Source organism: Choloepus didactylus, chromosome 7, assembly GCF_015220235.1.
Source record: "Choloepus didactylus isolate mChoDid1 chromosome 7, mChoDid1.pri, whole genome shotgun sequence".
Classification (NCBI taxonomy): domain Eukaryota; kingdom Metazoa; phylum Chordata; class Mammalia; order Pilosa; family Megalonychidae; genus Choloepus; species Choloepus didactylus.
The window spans coordinates 22,646,456-22,669,209 of NC_051313.1; the positions used below are offsets into that span (position 1 = coordinate 22,646,456).

General features: G+C 42.6%; 1 protein-coding gene across 8 annotated transcripts in view; it reads right to left on the bottom strand.

Annotated features, from left to right (window-relative positions):
• NCOA7 (nuclear receptor coactivator 7) overlaps window positions 1-22,754 on the bottom strand; it is a 154,789-nt gene that overhangs the window by 9,257 nt on the left and 122,778 nt on the right. For 7 of the 8 annotated variants that reach the window (XM_037843822.1, XM_037843827.1, XM_037843825.1 and 4 more), the window contains one exon: window positions 8,765-8,912. In XM_037843822.1, coding sequence (XP_037699750.1) covers window positions 8,765-8,912 — 148 coding nt within the window. Of the gene's footprint in view, window positions 1-8,007; window positions 8,093-8,764; window positions 8,913-22,754 lie in introns of all 8 variants that reach the window. The other variant, XR_005217974.1, reaches the window with a different exon arrangement.

Here is a 22,754-nt window from a genome sequence, read left to right on the forward strand (position 1 = left end):
ACGACAGGAACACAGGGATGTGAAACAACATGCGGTCTCAGGGAAGAGCTTCTGGGTTCACCATGGCTGGAGAACAGAGAGCCAGGGAAGTAGAGCCGAGGGTGGCAGAGTGGAGATAATGAAGATCCTTGGTGCCACGGGGGCGTAGAACTTATCCTACAGGCCAGGGTTTCCAAAGACTGGCTGGTCTTCAAAATTATCCAGGAGTTTTTAAAAAACAGATTCTGACATTCCTTCCCCAGACCTACTAAATCCAAATCTCTACTGGTGAGGGCTTAGGATTTGATGAAGACAAGCAAGCAAACAAACAAAAATACATCCCAAGTGGAGATTCTGAATTGGCCATGTGAGGAACGACTGTTGTAGGCAATGGGGAGCCACTGAGGATTTTATGCATGGGGTGTAAGTCTGTGTTTGTGTATTTAAATGACAAATTAAAATAGACAGCCCAGGACAGTTATATGACCTTTAAACATGAAGAGGGAAGCACCACAAATCATTAGAATAGGAAAAACTGGCTATTAAAAAAATCATATATCATATATCAAAATAAACTACAGATTGAATAAAGAGTTTGAATTGATACTATAGGGCCTCCTATACATAAAAGCACTAGAAGAAAAAATTTACATAAAAAGCCGTAAGCAAAATTAAAAGACAAATAGCAAACTGAGAAAAACCTTTCAAAGATAGAGGAATCAAATAAATAATATCCTCAATACATAAAGAGCTCAAATGAAACTATTAAAGTTTCTTAAGGAAAATGTGTAAAGGGAATGAGTTAGCATTATAGAGAAGAAAAACCACAATTTTTAATATATATGTGTGTCTCTCTCTAACGTCTGTGTGTAGACATCTACAGAGACACATGTGTATCATTGTATATGCACATGAGTATGCATGTATGCATACAAATACACATATAAAATCTACTCTCAACAGTAATTAAAAAAAAATAAAAATTAAAATTAAGATATTTTTCAGTTTCCAAATTAGCAAAAAGTTTTAGAAAGTCATAAATACTTTCCGCTGGCAGAAGCACAGTGAGAAGAGCCAATCCTTGTCCATTGTTGCCCAGTAAGTTGGCATTATATAATTAAAAATTAGGAGCCTTAAAAAATTAGTATCCTTCTACCAAGTAATTCTACTTCCAGGAAGCTATTCTAAGGGAATAATAAGAGTTGCAGATCATCTCATCCTTGTGAAAAATTTGAACAAACATAATGATTCCTAAAAAAGGGAAATCATTACATAAATTATGAGATAAAAATACTACACAACTATTAAAAATTAGGCTCTTAAAACAATCTTTTAAAATATGATACCATTCTCACAACATAGCAGGTGAGAAAATCAAGATTCAAAACTATCCACAGAGCATGATCACATTTGTGCAAAAATAAAGATCCCCCTCACCACCACCAAGAAAATACCCTAAAACAAAGGAAATGGAAAAAATTAAGAGTGGTGGATATGATTTAAAAATTTTTTGCATTGTAGTTTTCTTCAGTTTCTAAAATTCCAACAATAAGCAGGTATTATTTTTATAAAATAAGGCATTTACAGAGCCTGAGTATGGGGGGATGGATTGGAGGTAGGGGTTGAATTAGGAGGCCCTTGGGAGGCCCTTAGGAGACCAAGTGGGCTGAGAGCCCACTGAGGGCAGTGGTGGTGGAGGGGAGCGGAGACCCCTGCATCAGCTAAGAGCACAATCAACAAGAACTAAGTAACTGGGTAGATATGATAGGTGCAGGAGAATCTGCAGATGACCAGGTTTCTGGATTGAGAAACCATTAACTAAGATGGGAGTCCATGAAGAGAAAGAAGTTTTAAAGACAGTGAGTTGTTTTGAACATGCTGAGGATGAGACACCTGTTAGCTTTCAGGGGCGTGCAAGGTGTCCCTTCCCCAGACGAAGGAGGAGAGTCCCTGTCACGGTGCATCAGCTTTAAGTAAGTGATGCTAGCGCACGGTGCTTCCTCCTGCATGGGCCAAAGGTGAGCCATCATTTTCCTTGTTGCACCTTTCTGTTCTCTCTTTCATGTGGCAAGGAGACAGGGACACGGTGGCCTGAACAGGTCCAGTCACCTCCCTCCCTAGCTGTCTCTTCTTTCCATGGTCCTGAGTGTCAGCGAGAACACTACTTGCTTGGAACAGGACAATCCATTTCTTCCTCCTTCTCCATCCTTCCTTCTCTCCTCCCTCTTCCAGCAGAGGTCTAGAGAGGGACTTGCCTTCTCAGGCCTGGGTGAGGCTACCTGAGCCTGTGACACTCTGGATCCAGTGTCTCTCTCTGCATGACTCGCTAGCTCCTCTTCCCCTTGGGCAGGTAGGAGTGGCCTCTTCTCCCATGGGAGTTGTCAAGAGGAGACTCAACTTTTGGATTAGTGGAAAGAGGCAGAATAGGCCTTAAGGGGGCTGCTTTGGCTCAAGATATTCAGGCTGAGTCAGGTAAAGATTAGGGTCCAAACCTTCTTCCTGGAACTCCATGTTGGGGCAAGAGGTCAGCTTCAATGAGACAATCTACCTTTTCTGCCTTTACCTCTTCTGCTCTTACATCTCATAGGGGCTTCTTTGGAAGGAATGATTAGGTGAGACAGGACTTGAGTACTCCTGGGTTCCCTGGCCTATAGGACCAATATCATACCATCTCTGCATCCTATGGACCCCTGGCAGGGCCTGGGGGACATCTGTGACTCTTAGAATAACAGCTTGGGAGGAAGAAGTGTGTGAAAGCAGCAGATGGGGGAGCCAGCAGCATAAACTGTGAGAGTTCATGAGCTTATTCAAGGAAGACATAACAAGTGAGGAGAGAAGAGGGCTGTGATGGCCAAGTTCATGTGTCCACTTGGCTAGGTTGTGGTATGCAGTTGTTTGGTCAAGCAAGCATTAACCTGATTGTTACTGTGAGGATATTTCATGGATTTAAATCATAATAAACTGGCTGCATCTATGGCTGATAACTTCTACCATCAACTGAGATTGCCTTCAGCAATGAGAGAAGTCTCATCTAATCAGTTGAAGGCCGTAAAAGGAGAAGTGACGATTTCAACTGTCATAAGGGAAAATTCCCATCTCTACTTCACACACAAATACATACACACACACATACAGACACACATACACACACACATCTCCTGTCACTTGTTTCCCTAGACAACCCTGACTGATAAAGATTTTGGTACTAGGAGTGGTTATTGAGAAACAGAATCATAAGGATGAGATTTCTGAGTTGGTTCTGGGATTTTGGGAATTGGCTCTCTAACCTGATTAGATTTAAAGGCACTAATGATTCTATTTCCAACAATCAAGATGGCAATGATAGTTCATGGTGTGAATGGGCAATAGAAATATGCCAAGTATCACCACTGGATACAGCTACTCAAATTCTTATAAGATGCAAGGCTCTGGGTGAGAGTGTTTTTGATACCTTAACAGATTTTTGTGGAGTTAAAAATTGTAACAATATTGGCTGGTTGTTCCTAAATATGATGGATGCAGCTGTAAAAGAAAGGAATGAGCTCAAGGCTTATAATTCCCAATTTAAGTGCCACATGAAGGATTTGAAAGTTTCTATGTGTGCCATGAAAGAAAATCTTATTTCAAGTAGCCACAGACGAGATTTCTGAAAATCAGACCCAGAGTCTCATTGTACAAATGGTTCAATCGCAATGCAAATTGAATTCCCAACCTTGCAAGGTACCTGCTGTTAAAGTAGGGGTATTAACTAGAAAGGAATGGGGCCCTGAATGTTGGAATGGGGACATATGGGTTGATGATAATAATGGTGGGAACATCATAACCCTAGATGCTGCTGAGTCTTTGCCAGATATACTTGTAACGGTCTGCCCTGAGGAATCAGGCACCCAGTTTCCAATCTGCCCTGAGGAATCAGACTCCAGATCTCCAGTCTGCACTGAGGAATGTGCCGTCCAACCTCCAGCTGAAGAGAGTAACCCTTCAGTGCCTGTTAAACCTGTAATCACCTCCCCTGAGGAAGCAGCCCTCACTCCTCTGTCTGGAGAGATTAATCCTGTTTCACCAGATGCAACTTCAATAGAATGCCCTTGAGGTAACTGGCTTGCAAACCACTTCTAATTCTTCTCATGACCAACCCCCACCACCCCTCTTCTCTTCCAGACCTGAAGTCCAACAGGCCTGGAAAGGTGAGGTACAAAGTGTGACCTATGAGCGGGTAAGCTATTCTCCAAAAGAACTGCATGATTTTTTCAATTTTTTAAAGACAGAAATCTGGAGAACATGCATAGGAATTGATATTAAGGATGTGGGATAATGGTGGAAGGAACTATAAAGTTGGAACAGGCTAAATTTATTGATATGGGTCCAATAAGCATAGATTCTGGATTCAGTGTTATAGCTCGAGGTGTTAGGGCTCTAACAGTTTGTTCAGGTCATTGGCTGAAGCATGGACCAAAAGGTAGCTGACATTACCTGAGGTTGAAATGCCAGAACTGCCCTGGTATAATGTAGATGAGGGGATCCAAAGGTTTAGAGGGACTGGAGTGTTAGAGTGGATTTATCATGTAAGACATATGCACCCACCCCAGGAATGTCCAGAGGACACACCATTCAGCAGTACTCTGAGGAATAAATTCATGAGACTAACACCATCATCCCTGTAGAGCTCTGCGGTCGCTCTTCTCTGTAAGTCAGATTTATCATGAGAACTGCTGTCACTCAAGTTGGATTCTTAAATACAATGGGGATGATCAGATCCTGAGTTGGCAGAAGCCAAGTGGCAGCATTTACTCGACAAAGACAAGGTGGACATGGCTACCATAATGGACAGCAGACACCTATGGGGTTGGCCGTAGATCATGAGGTACCTAGAAGTAAACTAGATGGGCAATCTACTAAATTCTTACCTTATCTGTATAAGCAGAAAAGTTCTAGGTCAAGTGAACAAAAGTCTAACTTGAATTACAAAAAGAGAGAGTCACAGCTGCTTAATCAATTCCCATACTTGAGACAGTTTACAGACCCAGAGCCCCTTGAATGAGGGGAAGGCAGGTACCCTTGGGGAAGGACCCAATAACACTGCCAAAAATTTATACTATTAATCTTCCTCCTAGCCTTCCCCAAAGAGACCTATGGCCTTTCACCAGGGTAACTATGCCTTGGGGAAAAGGAAATGATCAGACATCTTGGGAATTATTGGGGTCTGGCTCAGAAGTGACATTAATTCCAGGAAACCCAAAACATCACTGTGGTCCAGCAGTCAGAGTAGGAATTATGGAGGTCAACTGATCAACAGAGTTTTAGCTTAGGTCCATCTCACAGTGGTTATCTCCCCAGTTTTGAAATGCATAATTGGAAGAGACATACTCAGCAAATGGCAGAATCCCATACTGGTTCACTGACTTGTGGAGTGAGGGCTTATCTAATAGGAAAGGCCAAGTGGAAACATCTAGAACTGCCTTCTTCTGGTTTGCTACTGCAGCCGTTAAGCAAAATACCAGAAATGGATTGGCTTTTCTAAAGGGGGTTTATTTGATTACAAAGTTACAGTCTTAAGGCCATAAAGTGTCCAAGGTAAGGCATCAACAATCAGGTACCTTCACTGCAGAAAGGCCACTGGCGTCCAGAAAACCTCTGTTAGCTGGGTGGCTGGCATCTGCTTGCTCCCAGGTTGCGTTTCAAAATGGCATTCTCCAAATGTTGCTCTTGGGGCGTTTCGTCCTCTCTTAGTTGTGGCTCTTCCAAAATGTCACTCTCAGTTGCTCTCACATCTCTCTGTTTGTGAGCTCTTTATATAGGACTCCAGTGAACTAATTAAGACCCACCGTGAATGTGTGGGGCCACATTTCCATGGAAACATTCAGTCAAGAGGTCACACCCTAATCAAAGGTTCCACTCACAGTTGGGTGGGTCACATCTCCATGGAAACAACTTAATCCAATATTCCAACCTAATCAACACTAATACATCTTCCCCTACAAGACTGCATCAAAGAACATAGCATTTTGGGGGACAAAATGCATCCAAACTGGCACATGCCTCTACCTACTAAACAAGTAAATCAAAAGCAATACTGCATTCCTGAGGGATTGCAGAGATTAGTGCCACCATTAAGGACTTGAAGAAAGGGGTGGTGATTCCCACTACATCCCCAATCAACTCTCCTATTTGGCCTGGGCAGAAAATAGATGGATCTTGGAGGATGACAGTGGATTAATGTAAACTTAACCAGTGGTGACTCTAATTGCAGCTTCTGTTGTAGCCGTGGTATCATTTCTTGAGCAAATCAACACATCTCCTGGTCCCTGATATGCAGCCATTGATCTGTCAAAGTCACCATCTGACTAAAGAAATGAATGAAATCTTAAAAAACAACTCTAGCTATGGTGTGGAGGATGGACTGGATTGGGAAGGGTCAACTTGGTAAAATCAGTTAGCATACTGTGGTAAAAGTGAAAGCAAGTAAAGCAATGTCAACGGGGAAAGATTATGGAGACTGGTCAAGATACATTCCTGAGAAAGAGATGAAAAGATTTGGGGGCTATCTGGATGTGAAAATGAGGGAGAGAGAGGAGCTGATGGTATAAATCTTTCTAGTTTGGGTGGTAGGGAGTTTGACAGAACCATTAATCAAAATGAAGAATGCAGGAGGCAAAGAAAACCCTGGAGGAAGGTGTGTCGAGTTGGAGATGCCTCCTGCTCACCAGGAGGATTGAGTGTGCATGAGAGGGGTTGGGAAAGCAGATAAAGACCTGAGAATGGTCAGTGCTTGGGTGATCATGGAAGGCAGAAGATAATGTGAAGACCTTTAGGGGTGATGGAGAACAAGAATAGATCAGTTATAGTAGTCTGGAAGAGGAAACATTTAAGGGGTTAACAGAAGAAAAGACAGGAGTATAAAGAAATGGTCGGACAGAGAAAGGTGAAACTGGGGAATGGTTCTGGGCAAACCAAGTGGGAAAAGAGTTTCAAGAGCTTTGATGAGATCAGTAGGGTCAAATGCAGGTCACATAGAATGATAGTGGCAATCAGGAAGCCTCCAGTGACCTGAGAGGGGGTGATTTCAGTGGTGACTGGAGAATAAGTCAGACTGCAAGGTACTGAGGAGTAAAAGGCAATTGACAATGAGTGGCAACCAGGTTTTTCCAAAAGTTTGGTGGTGGTAGAACAGAAGGTGTATGGAAGAACCTGAAAAGAATTAAAGGTGAAGAGGAGGGTTTTTTCCCTTTCCTTTCTTCCTTCATTTGAATCTTTATCATATCTTGGTGAAAGGGAAGGAGCCAAGAGGGAAAGAGAGAATAAAAAAAATAGGAGAGGACACTTGTAACTGATACAACATAAGTCAGCCTTAGTGAGGGGAAAGATACACCCCTTCCCTGAGCCAAATATGAAAGATACACCTCTCCCCAGGTAAATTAAGAAGCAGAGAAGAGGGAAAGTTAAGGGGAATACTGTCAAATGGTCTTTTCTTTGTGAAATGAGGGGAAGGCCAAATTCTGGGATTCAAGGAGGGTGAGGTGGGCTAGGGAGCTAAGGAGACTGGTAAGGGCTTAGAAAAGGGAGATGACTATAAATAAGGAAAAGAGTTTCCATAATCAGATATGAGGACCCAGATAATTCAGAAATCATGCATTTGTAATGGCACCTGTGTTGGTTTGAAGCTAATATGTACTCTAGAAAAGATGATGTTCTTTTAATCCATTCCAGCAGGTGCAGACCTATTGTAGGTGGAACCTTTTCATTAGGTTATTTCAACTAAGATGTGACTCACCTCATTGAAGGTGGGTCTTAATCCTCTTACTGGTGTCCTTTAAAAGAGGATAAAGGACACACAGAAAACCCAGAGAAGCTCCCAGAAAAAGCCCCAGAAAAGCTCAAGGAAAAAGCCCCAGAGAAGCTGAGAGACAAGGATACACCCACAGAAGCTGAGAGAGGAAGTCAGTGACCAGAAGCTGGAAGCAACAAAACCCAGGAGACCAGCAGAAGTCGCCATGTACCTTGCTATTTGACAGAGAAGCCCAAGCTCACCAGTAACTGGTCTTCAAAGAAGGTATCATCCTGTTGGCGCCTTAACTGGGACATTCTCACGGACTTAGAATTGTAAACCTGAAAGCTAATAAATCCCCATTGTTAAAAGCCAGTCCATTTCTGGTATATTGCATTTTGGCAGCTACAGCAAACCAAAATAGCACCATTCTCCCTGGTTGAGAGATTTTCTTAAGCAATGCTTGGCCACCTAGGAGCAGAGAAATTGTGAGGGTGGAGTTACCCAGGAGTGCAGACTGCCAGATGGGTATAGTGGATGGAATACGGGCCGAGGAACTCAGGAGTTCTGGTAAGTCCGTTCCTGAATCCATTGTCTAATTAGACCATCTCTCTAATACCACTATGCTCACCGTTCACATATTGTCTATGGCTGCTTTCATGCTATAATGGCAGAGTTGAGTATTTGCAAGAGAGATGGTGTGGCCTGCAAAGCTGGAAACACTTACTATCTGGCCTTTTATAGAAAAAGTTTGTTGACTTCTGAACTAAGGCATGGAGCTCTGAGCAAAACAATGAGATCAGTCTAGTGTGGCCAGAATGACCTGTACGTGTATGCGTATGTGTGGTGGTGTCCTTCTGACACACATAAAAATAACTTGCTTCAAACAGGAATAAATGTATTTTCCTCTGTGACTTCATAGTTGCACAGGAAGCCTAATTTCTTAGCAGCCAGTTACTTGGAATACGAACACGAGAACATTTCAATTGTACACTCAACTGAACCCTCCTGAGTGCTCACCTCCCAGCTCTTGGTGGTCGGCTCGCTGAAGAAGTTGTCAATCATATTCAGTTCTTCCTTTTCCACCACCACAAAGCCTTGCTCTTTGGCATCTTTCCCATAGATGTCAGGAGACCACTGAACAAAGAATGTGTACAAGTGATCCACCCTGAAAAACAGGGGAGTGATAGGGAGTTAACACCAAGTCTGCCTTCCGAGCAGGTGCTACTGGGGATTTGGGTACATTCAATCATTTTTTCCCTGCCTCACAAACCCATTTTGCTAAATGGGAAATTTCCCATTGTGAAGATATCTCTACTAGAGGTCTTCCAAACCCTGGAAATAAGAGTCAACAAATGAAAGCAACAGATAAGTCTAGAGCAATGAGAAACTATTAGACCTGTAATCTGAGATTAAGAAATGGGGCATAAAACTTGAAAAACACCATTGATGAAATCTTTATATCAAATATTTGTTCTCATTGGATCTTAATTTATCAGACACTTGTATTCACCAAAGAAAAATGGATCGGAGGTTTTAACTGAGAACAAAGATAAACAATACTTGAATGGGTCTTCTGTACCTCAAAGCTCTGTTAAAATTTTATAATTTTAATAAAATATCTTTGATAAACTAGAAAATGCCAGGAATAATGCCAGCTACTACTTTAACAGTAGAAAGAGACTTAATTTTTTTTTTTTTTTTTACATCCTGCCAGCACTGAAGTGGTAGAAGCTGGGGCAGGTGGGGCAGCCTGGCAGTTGCTCTCTCCAGGCCTGTGACTCCTGATGATTTCCCTCGAATCCATCTTTCTTTCTTCACTCATGCTCCGGACTGAGCCCCCCACATTTCCTGGATGCTCAGTGGGCTGGGAAAGCCACCCACCTTTGCTCAGGCTATTCCCTTTGCCAAAAACATCTTTTCTGGTGAATCCCAAAAGAGACTTAATTTTGACATAGAAATGTAGTTTGCTTCCAGTTTTTCTGTTCTCTTACACCTATTTAACATATAAAGGTTCTGAAGCATCTCTCAAGATTTAACAGAGAGATGGCTAGCTACCAAGCAAAGGACACTAGCTCTTGGTTCCAGTGTGAATCATGATGAGTCACAAGCCCTCTGACCTGGATTCTCCACCTGTAACCATCACGGTGGTGGAATGCACGATGATCCTTTTAATCTCAAAATTATAATTCCACTCTGAGGCTACTGTTTGGCACAACGTTAATCATTAATTTTTAAAGATATAATTATATAAAAATAGTATAACAATATTATTAGGACTAAAACAGAAAAAAAAATGTCATCCACAATTCTGAGACCTCAATGGATCAAACTGTTAAATTTTAGGATTCCACAATCCTATCAATCCTTAACTACACATATGTTCAATTTTCTTTTCATTGCAATCATAGCCAAGACATAATTGTCTATTACATGTAAAATTATATAATGCACATTTACCATGTAGCTATTATTTATTCTTGTGGTTATTCATTTAGTTTTTATATCCAAGGATTTAGAAAATTTTTTTTAATTGGAGAAATTGTGAGTTTACAGAACAATCAGGCATAAAAGTCAGCATTCTCAATAATACCACCCTATTACTAACACCTTGCCTTGGTGTGGTACGTATGTTGCAACTGATAAAAGCACATATTTATAATTATACTATTAACTATAGTGTATGGTTTAACTTAAAGTTCACTGTGTGGGTTGTGCAGTTGCAAGGATTTTTTTTAATTTATTCTAGTACCATATATACAACCTAACATTTCCCCTTTTAATCACATTCAGATAAATATTTACGTGCTGTTAATTACATTCTATCATCATCGTTACCAGAACAGTTCCATCATTCTAAATAGAAACTGGATATTTTAAGCCTTAACTCCCCAATAGCTATATTTTATGAAACTAATAAACCCACAATTAGCCTGCAATCCCATGTTGTCAGGATATTTAGCTTGTTTCCGTTTCTTTGATTTTACTAATGATGTTGCAATGAACATCCTCATTGCCTGTGTCTTGGTGCATGTTTTGAATTACTTCCTCAAAACTAGTTCCCAGAAAAGAGATTACTGGGCCAAAGGGCATGATTTTATAGCTGGTGATTCATCCTGCCAACTTGCCTTTGAAAGGCTGACTAGTTTACTCTGCCACCAGCACTAATTCTGTGTGTTAGTTTCATAAGTGAATTCAATGGACATAAATTTTACCCAACTTACTTTGTACCTCTTTGAGTGTTAGGGGGTTGAACATTTTTCAATGTTTTCTTCCTGGCTGTGGCTTTTCTTTCCTCAGTTGGCTCTTTGTGAATGTGGAGTTGACGTTTTCCTTTTCAATTGTGAGAGCCTTCATGTAATGTGAACATTAACTATTATTCAGTGCGCTTCTAAGCTGTTCTTTCCCTCAATCATGTCTCCCCTGCCCCAAAACAGAATTTCCAATTTTCACATAAACTAAAGGTGTATTTCCTTTGCAAATTCTCCTATCCCTTCAAAACATGGAATGTTACCACACAACAAGGTGCAGATCAGTGTTATGCTATGTGACCATTCCTATTTTTAAAATTATACATGTGTATGTATGTTTGTGTGTGTGTGTGTATATATGTTACGACTATATGTAGACTACTCTGAAAGTTTACATAAAAAAATGGTCAAAATGGTTACCTTTGGGGAATGGAAGAGGATGGTGGAAGAGAGATTTTACATCACCTATATCTACCTTTAGATTATTTAAATTTTGGGAAAAGGCGAAGTCCCCTTCACACCCACATCCCTGCCCACCCCATTTTGTGCCCACCCCCGGCCCCTGCAGGTGACTACTTGATGAGGTTCCTGCTGTATTTGTAGTGCTCTTTATGCAGACACAAATAAATGAGAATAAATATTTCTTTTGTCTTCCCTTTCTAAAATAAAAAGTAGTACTACTCTGTGTCTTGCTTTTTCCACTTCTTAATAGACCCTGGCTATCTTTCTGCATCAGTGTATAGGCTGCTTCTTCATTCTTTCTTTTCCAGCTACCCAATACTTTACTGTGTGTATTTACCCCAGTTTACATAACAATCTTTTATAGCCGGTTATTGGCTTGTTTCCAAAATTTTACTATTGCAAACTATGTCACTGCAAATAATTTCGTACATGAGTCATCTCACACAAGTAGAGGTGTAGGATAAATTCCCAGAAGTGGGATTGCATCGTCAAAGGATTAATTCACTTATAATTCTGACATGTACTACCACGTTGCCCTTTATAGGAGATGCATTACTTTTGCCCTCCCACCAGCAATATGTATATTCTGTTGAATCTTTGAACTATTTTAACCCTGTAGTATGGAATTTCCTATTAAAATAGATTAATTTAGGAAACAAGAAATAACTCATCATTCAGGAGAAGTGTGATATGTATACAATTCTAACTTCCAGTTTTTCAAAATACTTAAAATTTCTTTTTGAGTATACCTGAGAACCAAAATGCTTCACGCTAATTAGCCTTTAATAAAGAATACATTTATTACATGCACATCCACACTGGAGAATATGCATAGGCACCACTGGCTTCCTAATTTCTTGGTGGCTAGTCTACCTGTGAGAAAAAGCAAAGCAGCCCCTGATACCTGGGAGCAAGCCTAGCACTATCAGCAGGTCTCAGTGTTGCTAGAGCTGGCTAGACACTCACAGCTCGGCCCTCGCTGTCTCTTGTTGGACATGAACAATTTCATAGTATATACCAACATCCACAAGGCCTCTCTGTGACGCCCTCTGTGATCAGGATGGACCACAAGAAAAACTACCACTGTTATCATTTCTGTACACAAACAAAAACATGAACATTGTCCAACCACAAAATGACTATATATCCTCCTAACCTGCCTGACGTTAGTTATCGTGCATCTTTATCAATTATGGTAGTTGCCTCTGCAACTTCCCCTCCTTCTAGATAAGAGCTATTAAGATATCCAGTCATAGAATTATCCCTGCTTCCTGAGAACATTCAATCCAGAGCAAAGTTTGCTTTCTTAACTCCTCTCCAAATCACCCACATAAACCTAAATCCTGTGAACGCCTTTCTGACACCATTTTACTGACATGGCCCACAGCTCCTTGTGGTATGTGTTCTTCATAAACCCAGCTTGGTCAATTCCAGGTTTGTTCCCGATAGTCTCTAGCTGGAGGACTTTGCTTCCTTTGACAAATACTTCCTGGGCAATTTCTGTGTCCTCGTGGAGCGGACCTTCTGGAATGTTACGCTAGCAGGGATACTGATACCATTTAGTCCAACCAACTCTCCTTAGATACACAGTTAATAGGGCTCTGAAGCCAGCAATCAGTGTCCCAGCCAGGACTAGATTTCCTAGGTGGGAACGAGGATTCTTTCCACCACACTGCTGGAGAGGATGAAGAGTTCCTTTTACTCCACATGGGTTTTGAATCATTCCCCAGTTAATTTCCTAGTTACGGCACAAGACACATTTTTTTTTACCACTTTTTGGACCCACTTTCATGAAGGACTGCTCTTTTGTCCCCTGATATTTTTCCCTAGTCGGGAAGTCCTTGCACAAGCATGAACACTGAGTAAAGCAGCAAGCACTCCAAGAAATGCTGCTGTACATTCTCGCACGAGACTGAAAAGGCGTCAGGGATAAGGCACAGATTTGGAGTGAAGATTTCCTTTCTTCTTAGACATTACAAGAAAATGTAAATTGTGAAAACTGCAGGTCATTAAAAATTTTAGTGACTGAAGTCTGGCAATTGTTACAATAGATTCTCTCATTGAATACAACTTCTGGTGATGGAGATGTGAAGTTGCTTGGGGAGACCATTTGAGAAGTCTTCTTTAATTGTGTAAAAGCAAGGTGTCTTAGTTTGCCACGCTGCTATGACAAATGCTACGCAATTAGTTGTCTTAAACAATGGAATTTATTGGCTCATGGTTTTGAGGCTAGAAGTAGTCCCTAATCAGGCTATCAGCAAGGCTTGCTTTCTTCTCAAAGATCTGGAGCATACTAGTGCTGGTTGCCAGCGATCCTTGGGGTTCCTTGAGTTGTATTTCTGCCTCTCGTTACATGGCAATGTGTTTTCCTTTCTTTGCTTCTATGACTTACAAGTTCTTTTTATAAGCCCCAGCAATCTGGTTTATGGCCCACCCTGAATCAGTTGAGCCACACATTAACTAAAAATAACATCTTCCAAGGTCCTATTTACAACGGGGTTCACACCCACAGGAAAGAGGATTAAAATTAAGAACATGTACTCGTTGGGGTACATAATTCGATGTATCACATAAGGGAGTATATAACTGGGACATTTCTTGCTTGATGAAGACAACTCATTCCCTTGACCCATGGGAAGGGTGACTTGAATGGAGGGTGGGAGAGAGGGAAGATTTGCCTAAGGTCCAAGGATCTCCTGCAAAGGAGAAATCTAGTGCCTAATGCCTCTTCTTCTGAAGATCAAGGTTATTAGGCCATCTCTGATAAACTGAAGTGGTCGTAATAGAGGTAGGCCCTTGGGAAAGGATACCAGCCCTTTTTCCACCCACCCTTCCTGAAAGGGGATAGAGGCAGTGGTTTGGTTCAGACTGTTGGCCTGTATTCCCAGCAGTGCCATGAATACTTTAGGGCAGGCTGATTTGGGCACAGCGTGCTGCTGATGCTGACACTTACACTGAGCCCCCTGCCACTGTGGGCATGTAACAGCAGACAATGACTGCACTATCATACGCACATGTATGAGCTACTTCAAGGGGCACAAGTCAGCTCCGGCACAAGTCAGCCTGGCAGGAATCCACATCTGGGGCTGGGGGTAACCAGGTCAGGGGGTTATCCCAAGTCTCTTCTCTCGGGACTGCTGGGTTTTCAGGAAGTGGTGAATCCTTTCTTTGGGTCTGGGGGAGGTCACAGTGGCTACTGCACCATTGGTGGGTTAAGAGCAGCCAGGGGATTCCTGGATATACCATGGGAGGAAGGTCTCCAGAGAGGGGAGAAAAACATCCTCAAATAGCTCAGAATAGAGGTGCAGTGTCATGAACATTATAATATTAAACAGAGACGTGGCCTTTTATTTTAATCCAGGCTGGTGAAATAGAATATATCAGCTACCAAAAAAGAAAGGATGTGATTTCCTGCCTGGAGGATCTCACACTGCATGATAACTCTACAAGGTAAGTATCATGACACCCAATTTAAAGATGAAGAAACTGAGGCTCAGCAAGACTGAAGAGTGTGTTCAAACACCCCATCCCTGTAAATGTTCCAGACAGTCCAAGTGGACCACCTCTTCTTTAAAGGATACTGAGCACATGCTGCCCATTCCCTGTTCCTGCTGCTTCCAGCTGTAGGCTCACAGCATGGCCCTCAGGCCCTGGGACCTGCCAGCCTGGGCTCCGTGCCTGGGAAACACTGTGGGGACAGCTGCCCCACAGCTGGACATCTGGGAATGGTCCTCCCCTGGCCGCGGCAGGCAGGACAGCAGCTCAGCATGGTCTCCCTCCTCTCCTAGGCCATGGGCTCCATCTCTGTAGCCAACAGTCACCTCAGCTTTGGGAAGCCTCGGACGAGGTGTGGTGGGAAACATCAGAAACGTGTGGCAGTGGAGCTCCCTGACAGGACTGTTCACGTCCTTTCTCTCAGGCATTCGGGGCACCGGGGAAGCCCAATTTCCCTCAGCAGTGGCCTCCCACCTAACCTTCCCTCATTCTCCCACGCAGAGAAGGCCCTCATACTGTGCCTCTGAGGGAAGAGCAGAAGGAACAAAGAGTTAAAATGGCCTGTTCCACAAGAGAGAATCAAAATTCATTTGGAACCAATTTGCTTCCTTAAGTTGTTAGGCCTCTGAAGACCAGAAGGGAAAGGAGTCTGTGTCTCTCTTTCCAGCTCTGCGTCTGCTCAATTCTCTCCTTTGTTTTACTACTTAACTGGGGAGGGAGAGGAGGAGGACATGACCTCATCCTTTTCCCCTGAGATCACAGTTGTCTTAAGTTTATTTAACCTAATTCTCGGAATGGTTCTTTTCGGCTATCTGGGTTTTCCTAATGATTAGTTTCCAGAACTCAACCCTGCCATCTGGAAACAGATTTCAAATTCTGAAATTCCCCTCACTGTCCCTGCACACTCCACCTCACCCACTCCTTCCTCCTGACTGTGCCAACTGTGCTGTCATCTTGACACCCCCCTCCTTCCCCAGCCCTCCCCTAGGTCCCTCCTGGTCACCCCCTTCTAGGCCAATCTTTCCACCTCACCCTCAGTGGCACCCCTGGAGACCCACAGCTTTGCTCCTTCTGTTGTACCTGCTCTTCCAAACACCCTCCTACAGAAACACCTTTCTAGCTTTTCTCTTGGGAAGATGAATGTTGCTGGATTTGACTATTCATACGGATCATATTCATGGAACCACTACAAAAAAAGGCACCTAACCTTGCCTAGGAAAAGCTCTCCTTCAGTGCAGCTCCACCCTCACCTCTAGCTTATTTCTATGCCCCTCTCCTTCTCAATCTCTCAACCCCTCTCTCCCACCCATCCCGTCGCTGAATTGAGGATTCTCTGCTGCATAATTCTAATGTGCTCCCTCCACCATCCTCTTAGCAATCTTTCTCCAGCAGTAGCTCCTTGTCGACCTGTTTTAACCTTCCTCTCTGTACTTCTGACAGTCCCGTTCTCTGTGGCTTTCTTTCATTACTTCCAGCCTCACCTCTCCCCTCCTTTCCAGCCCTTCTATCTTCTTCAACTTGACCCATAAACCTGCTTACATTAACCCATCCTTAAAAAATAAAAGTTTATGGATTTTGTTTCTCCCTAAAGCTCCCCTCCCATATTTCAGCTTCCCTTTACAGTATATTGTTAATACTTGAAGTTAGCATGTTTTCCAACTCCTTTTCATTCCTGACTTCTTCTAATTTTATTAGCCTTTGCTAACCCTGCCTCAGATACCTTCTGGAAGGAGGTAGAGCTTTTAAATGTTGTTCCCCTCCTCACCACTTTAATGAAGCTGATTTTTCAAAAGCCACTAACTGTCAAACCCAGTGGTGTCTCCGTCATCAGCTGTCATGACCTCTGAACTCCTGATACCGTTGATGGCTTTTACAAAATTCACTCTGGGATTCACTGTATGTTCTCAGATGAGTCACTGAGCTCCTCGGTTGCCTGAGGACTCTATCTGGGGCCGCTGGCAGAGCCAACACAGCTACCAGTAATTACTGCCACACTCGCCAGCTAACTGATCATGAAGCAGTGGGTGCGGCAAGAATGCGGCCGAGAGCAGGTCAAGTGCAGAGAACTGGGAAAGGCTAATACTTAAAGAGGAAGCAGAAGTAGGCCTGGAAGGAGGCCAGGAAGAAACGGAGGTAGAAGTGATCTTATAAAAGGCAAATTTCTCATGTCACCCAGCTGTGTAAAATCCTTCCCATGTCTCCTTTTAGGTCTTAGGATACATTCAAATTTCTTGAGGGCTGCTTGAGAGCTGTTTCATGGCATGAGGCAGCCATTCCCCAAAACTTACTCTGCTCCACCCATATGCCCTAGTATCTTTGCTCCAATGTGGCCTTCTGGCCTCTGTGCTCAGGCCGCTGCCTCCCCTTCTTTTTTCTTTTAAATAAGAGTGAGCCCAGGGGAGAGGCACCTGAGGCTGGGGTCAGGGAAGGCTTCCCTGGGGGACACGCTTAAGAAGGAGAAGAATCAGATGCATGGGGCGAGGGAAAATGGCATTTTACTGGAGGGACCCTGTGCAAAGACTTGGCATTTTAAGAGTGGGGTGATGCTGTCATGCGGTCAAATAAGATGTGGCAGAGCGGAAAGTGGGTGATGCCACCAGGCACTGGTGACTTCTGAGCAAGGTGTCTGTGGTGGGGCAAGCCCTGCCTGAGAGCACTGAGGTGGGTGGGTACAAATACAACACCCCAGTGCAGTACCAGCCATCCAGTGGTGGAAGCTAGGGGGTATGTGAGCTAGGATAACTGTGCTGGGAGCAAACACAACACCCCAACGCAGTACCAGCCATCCAGCGGGGGAAGCTAGGGGGCAGCTGAGCCAGGATATCTGTGCTGAACAGGAATCCTCAGGCAGGGGAGGAGTTTCCAGCAGGAGGAGTCAAAGAGTAAGACTTCTTTGCTTAATGGAATGGCGGGAGATGGGAACAAAGAAGCCCGTGGGGCTGGGCCACTGAGTCACAGACAGCCCTGGGCATGAGATAAAGTGCCCTGGACCTTTTCATGGGGCCAGTTTTCCAAAATGTGGCAGGGGCAGCTTCAGTGACTTTACAGGGTACAAAGAATATGTTTATGCTTAAAATAAAACATATTTTATTAGTTATTTAAAAAGCATTAGTATTATATATTTATATTATACCTCTGATTTCACAGATATTACTGTGCAGGAAAAGGCTAAGTAAAAACAAGAAGGAGAGTGGATTTAGGTCCCTTAAAGAACATGAAGTAAACAGCCGCACAGCTGGCTCCCATGTGGGGTATGTGCCAAGGAGGGAGGTGAACAACTGAAGACCGAGTGGCATAAGCCGGACAGCGGCAGGGCCAGCCCCGCAGGGTGGATACTGCTGTGGAGCCACGTTGGGGAGGTTGGGCTAGGACCAGAAAGAGAGACCACAATGGTGTCCAGCAAGATGGCATGGCGACGGGCCCAGGGAAAAGTCTGCCACGCACACTCCTCCTGCCACAGAACCGGGTCCAACCTATCCAGCAACAGTCAATACCAAAAGCTGGTATGCAAGCTTGGTTCAGGCTTTCTGCTAAATTAGAAATCTGGGCTTAACCAGATTTCTTCATAAACCTCCAAGAGCTTCAGCTTCAACACAAGTCTCCTTCAGGGACTCCCCCCATGGGAGACACCATAGGCAAATTACAAATAAATCCTCCTTTAGCAGAGAAAGTTGTCAGCTCTGAAGAAGGCATTCAAAGGTTAGTGATACCGGTTCTTGGAAGGCAGCAGCCTTGCTTCAGAGGCCGCCAAGCCCTACAGCTTGCAGGAGAAAGAGCAGCAGTTGCTGCAACAACTTTCATTCAGAACCCAAATAAGTGTATTTGTTTCTCATAGTCACCCAACGAGGAAGGCACTGTGAATGCTATTCCTGTTTACTGGATGAAGCAACAGATGCTTAGGCAGATGAACGAACTCGCCCAAGACCACACAGCAAGTTAAGAGTGGACCTGGGACCCAATTTGCTTTATTATTTCCTTTATGGTCAGTCTGGTTTCACTGTTTGATAAAAGCCTGTCACTGGCAAAGTGGCAGTGTGAGGGATGTAAAACCTGATGAAAAATCTAAGAGTTGATGCTTAGAACAAAACATTATTCTACTTTTCATACCTTAAGTCTATGGACTCTAGGTATAACTGCAATCTATTTTCATTAAACAAGACTCACCAGGACTTAGGGTGGGATTTAATTTATTGCTGCATTTTTTTCTTTCTTTCTTTCTTTTTAAACATAGCTATAGGGTAAACTAGCAAAAGCACAGATTTCTAAATCACAGACCGAACCTCCCAAACTGGTTCTGCCTGTTATTAGCTACAGATTCCTTAATCTCTCTAAGCTTCTAAAATGAGTATGAGAGAACCTAACTCCTCATACTGGTGGCAGGGATATTACATGTGTGGGGAAGTCCATTCTATATTCAAAGACATCTTTTAGAAAGTTCCTTTTATATAAGCATCTAAAATCTTGCTACCATGTAAACCAATAAGCTAAACCAAAATACCTCAGAAGCAGCTAAAACAGTATTATCCTTTCAAGAGCCACTGGTCCGGTAGAAAAAGAAGTTTGGACTATATGTACGTAAAATATAACCCCTAGCCACCCACCTGATTTAAAACTTATAAGCAGGGACCACTAAACAATTTAACAGCTCTTGCATTAAAAACATATTTCAGAGTTCATGATGGCACAGAAAATGGGAAATCCTGAAAGAAGATAGGTGATGAAAGGGAATAGAGAAAAGTGACTTAGAAAGTACTGAAAGGCACATGCACGCAGCGCCATTGTTCCCTTATATTACTGATTATAAATTAAAGATAGTGAAACGCATTTCAGTCTAAAAGCTCCAGAGGCTCCATTCTGAATATGACCTCAGCAGCCCACTTTCTGACCACAGAAATCAAGACCAGAAAAGTATGACCTTTTAAAATCTTGCCCCAAGCTCAAAGTTCTGGCCTGAGGTCCTTATGTGAAAAAGAACTGCCTTGCCCTGTGGTTTTCGGGTTTCAGTATTTTACAGTTCCGAAAGAAGCCAAGGGTTAGGTTTTCCCCACCCTGTGTAATGCCCGCTAAAGGGTCTCAGTGTGACTAGCAAAAGAGCCGTATTGACAAAGCGTCAACCAAATACACTGCATTGTTATGCAACGCCAAAAATAATAGGAAAGCTCTTTTTAGAACCAATGACCAAAACAAGTTAATAGTTACAAAAACATCTTTCAAAAATAAGTCAAAACTGAAAGCAGATATTAATCTCAAGGCCAGGGACCTTAACCTGCAGCCCATAATCTATATAAAGCAGAAGATGCATTCTGTGTGGTCTGCTCACCTATTTAAAAAAAAAAAAAAAAAAATTAAACAGGGGCCCATCCTTAAAAATTGGGGAGATTGGACACAGTCATCCCTATGCCAGCTTCATATGAAAAAGGTGGGGAGACCTAGTAATGCCTGCCAGTGCGTCCCCTGGTCCCACCCCAGGGTAAGGTGATCCCAGACTGCGTGGAGGGGGCAGTGGCGGCTCGCTGGGAACGGGCTTCACAGGCCTGGATCCCTCCTCAGCCTGGCCCTCCAGGTTTTGGTTTGCACTCTGTAGGTGCACTCTGACTCCCAGCACAAGGCCTGTTTCTGCATACTTACTCCCAGATGCTGTGTGCAGCCCCCATTGGCAGGATTATCAGCTCACAGGGGAAAGAGGCCCCCCAGCTCCTCTCCAAAATGCTGGCACTCCTCGCCTGGAAAGCACAGCGCCCCCATGAAGAACCCCTTATAAAGGGACTATTTTTTTATGAGCTTAGCTCTGGCTATAGGGTCATTGATTAACTCCAAGCATTTGCCAAAGCTGGTTACTGAAGTTACTCATGGATGGCTGCCGAATAAGGTGCATTTGGGAGGTGATGATGATATTCTAGGCTGTTATGTTTACGAAACAAAAGGTAACATGAATGAAAGGATGCAAGATGGAGTCGAAACATTTTAAAGTATTTTCTTCAAAAGAAGTGAAAATATTTACTTAAGAGACTAATAATTACATAACATTTGTTCAGTTTTTTTTTTTCAAAACACATTAAATATGAAGAGACATGGATATTTCTTCAGGGTTTGCTTTGGAGAAGATCTTTCTGTTTTTTTAGTTTTTTCCCCCCTTTATTAGCAATATTCTCACCTTAAAAACAACACAGTAACAATACAGTGTGACATAATGGTACGCAATACCTAAAAAAGTCACAGGCTTCATATTCTGAAATATAAACTGGCTGAGTTCGACCTAAGTTGTCCTGGACATGGCACTTTAAAGGTTGTTCAAAATATGCGTCTTGGCATTCTGTCTCATAGTGTCAGTAAAGATTCCAATTTAGCTCTGATCCCATTAAAAAGCAAGGTGACCTTGGATTAGAAAATTCAGTACTAACTATGGTTAAAGATTTCACGTTAGAACACTAGGTCAGCTTGTGATTCATTTAATTCATCCTTCATTCTCTACAGAATGCAATTAAGACCAGTTTGCTCTGTCTTTACCAGGTACCTTAGGGCTTGGACATCTTTCCATTGTAAAAAGACTTTAATAGAAGAATCTACGTTGTTTTCTGTGATTTTGCTTCTCATTATAAAAGTAATGCATGCTCACTAAATGCATGCAGATGGAATATTTAATGGCAGAGAAAAATGCTCTTTTAAGTAAAAGCAGTTTACAAAATAGTATATATAAATACACAAACATACACATATAGACAGTATTACTACATTCATTCATACCCCCAAAAAAGACTGAAAGGCTACACAAATAAAAATGAACACTAGTTAGCTTTTGTAACAAAATTAGGAGTTTTATTTTCTTCTTTTCTGTGTTTTCTAATATTATAAACATTTATAGATATTACTTTAGTTGGTAGAAGGAAGATATTTAAACATTTTTATCTATTAGACTGCAAGCTCTCATTTATTCATGCATTCATCCAACTAAGATTTAGGAATATCTATTATTTCCTAGCCCTTATGGTGCTGCCAGGACATGAAGTTGTAAGACTTGGGTCCCGACTGTCAGGAAGCTGAAGTCCAAGTAGAAAAAGCCCCCGGCAGGCAATCCACAGTGTGGCAGTGCTGTGACAGGGGTGGGAGCACACTGAGGGGCATCCACGCCAAACAGGGGAAGTTTCTAGAGGAAATTTGAACTAAACTGTGCACTCAGTCAAGGGGGGTGTGGGGGAGGGAGTCAGGCATACTAGGTAAGCCTTGTGAAAAGCCTGATTCACATTTCTTCAAGCTTCTGGCGGAAAGACGGCCAGCTGCTGACAGAAGGGTCAGAATGGAAGTAAGGCAAATGGGTGTAATCATAACTCAGGGAAGGTGGAAACAGAGCTTGGACTCAGGCTGTAGCACCATAACCAAGAAGTTAGGATTTAACAAATGATTATGATTATTGAATCATTATGTAGACATTTCTTTTTTTACTTCCCAGTATATTAGAGTAGCCAGAAAGAAATACCTGAAATTACTGAACTGTAATCCAGCTGCCTTGATCTCTGATACTGATTGTGTAACTATATATCCTTAACCTTGTAATTGTAAAAATCTTGTGATGGACACCCACTTGTACCATGTTACCTGTTTTTCAACTTCAAAGTCTTATGATCATTGAAAACAGTCCCTCATGCTTATTAATGAAGGATCTTGAGTCAGCCCAGAACTAACCCCACCCCAATTCCAAAGCCATCTTGTTAACTGGAGCTGGATCTAACCAAAATTGGCCTACCTTTCACAGTAGCTTAAACTTTAACCTATAAGTGACTGATACCTCATTATAATACTGAAAA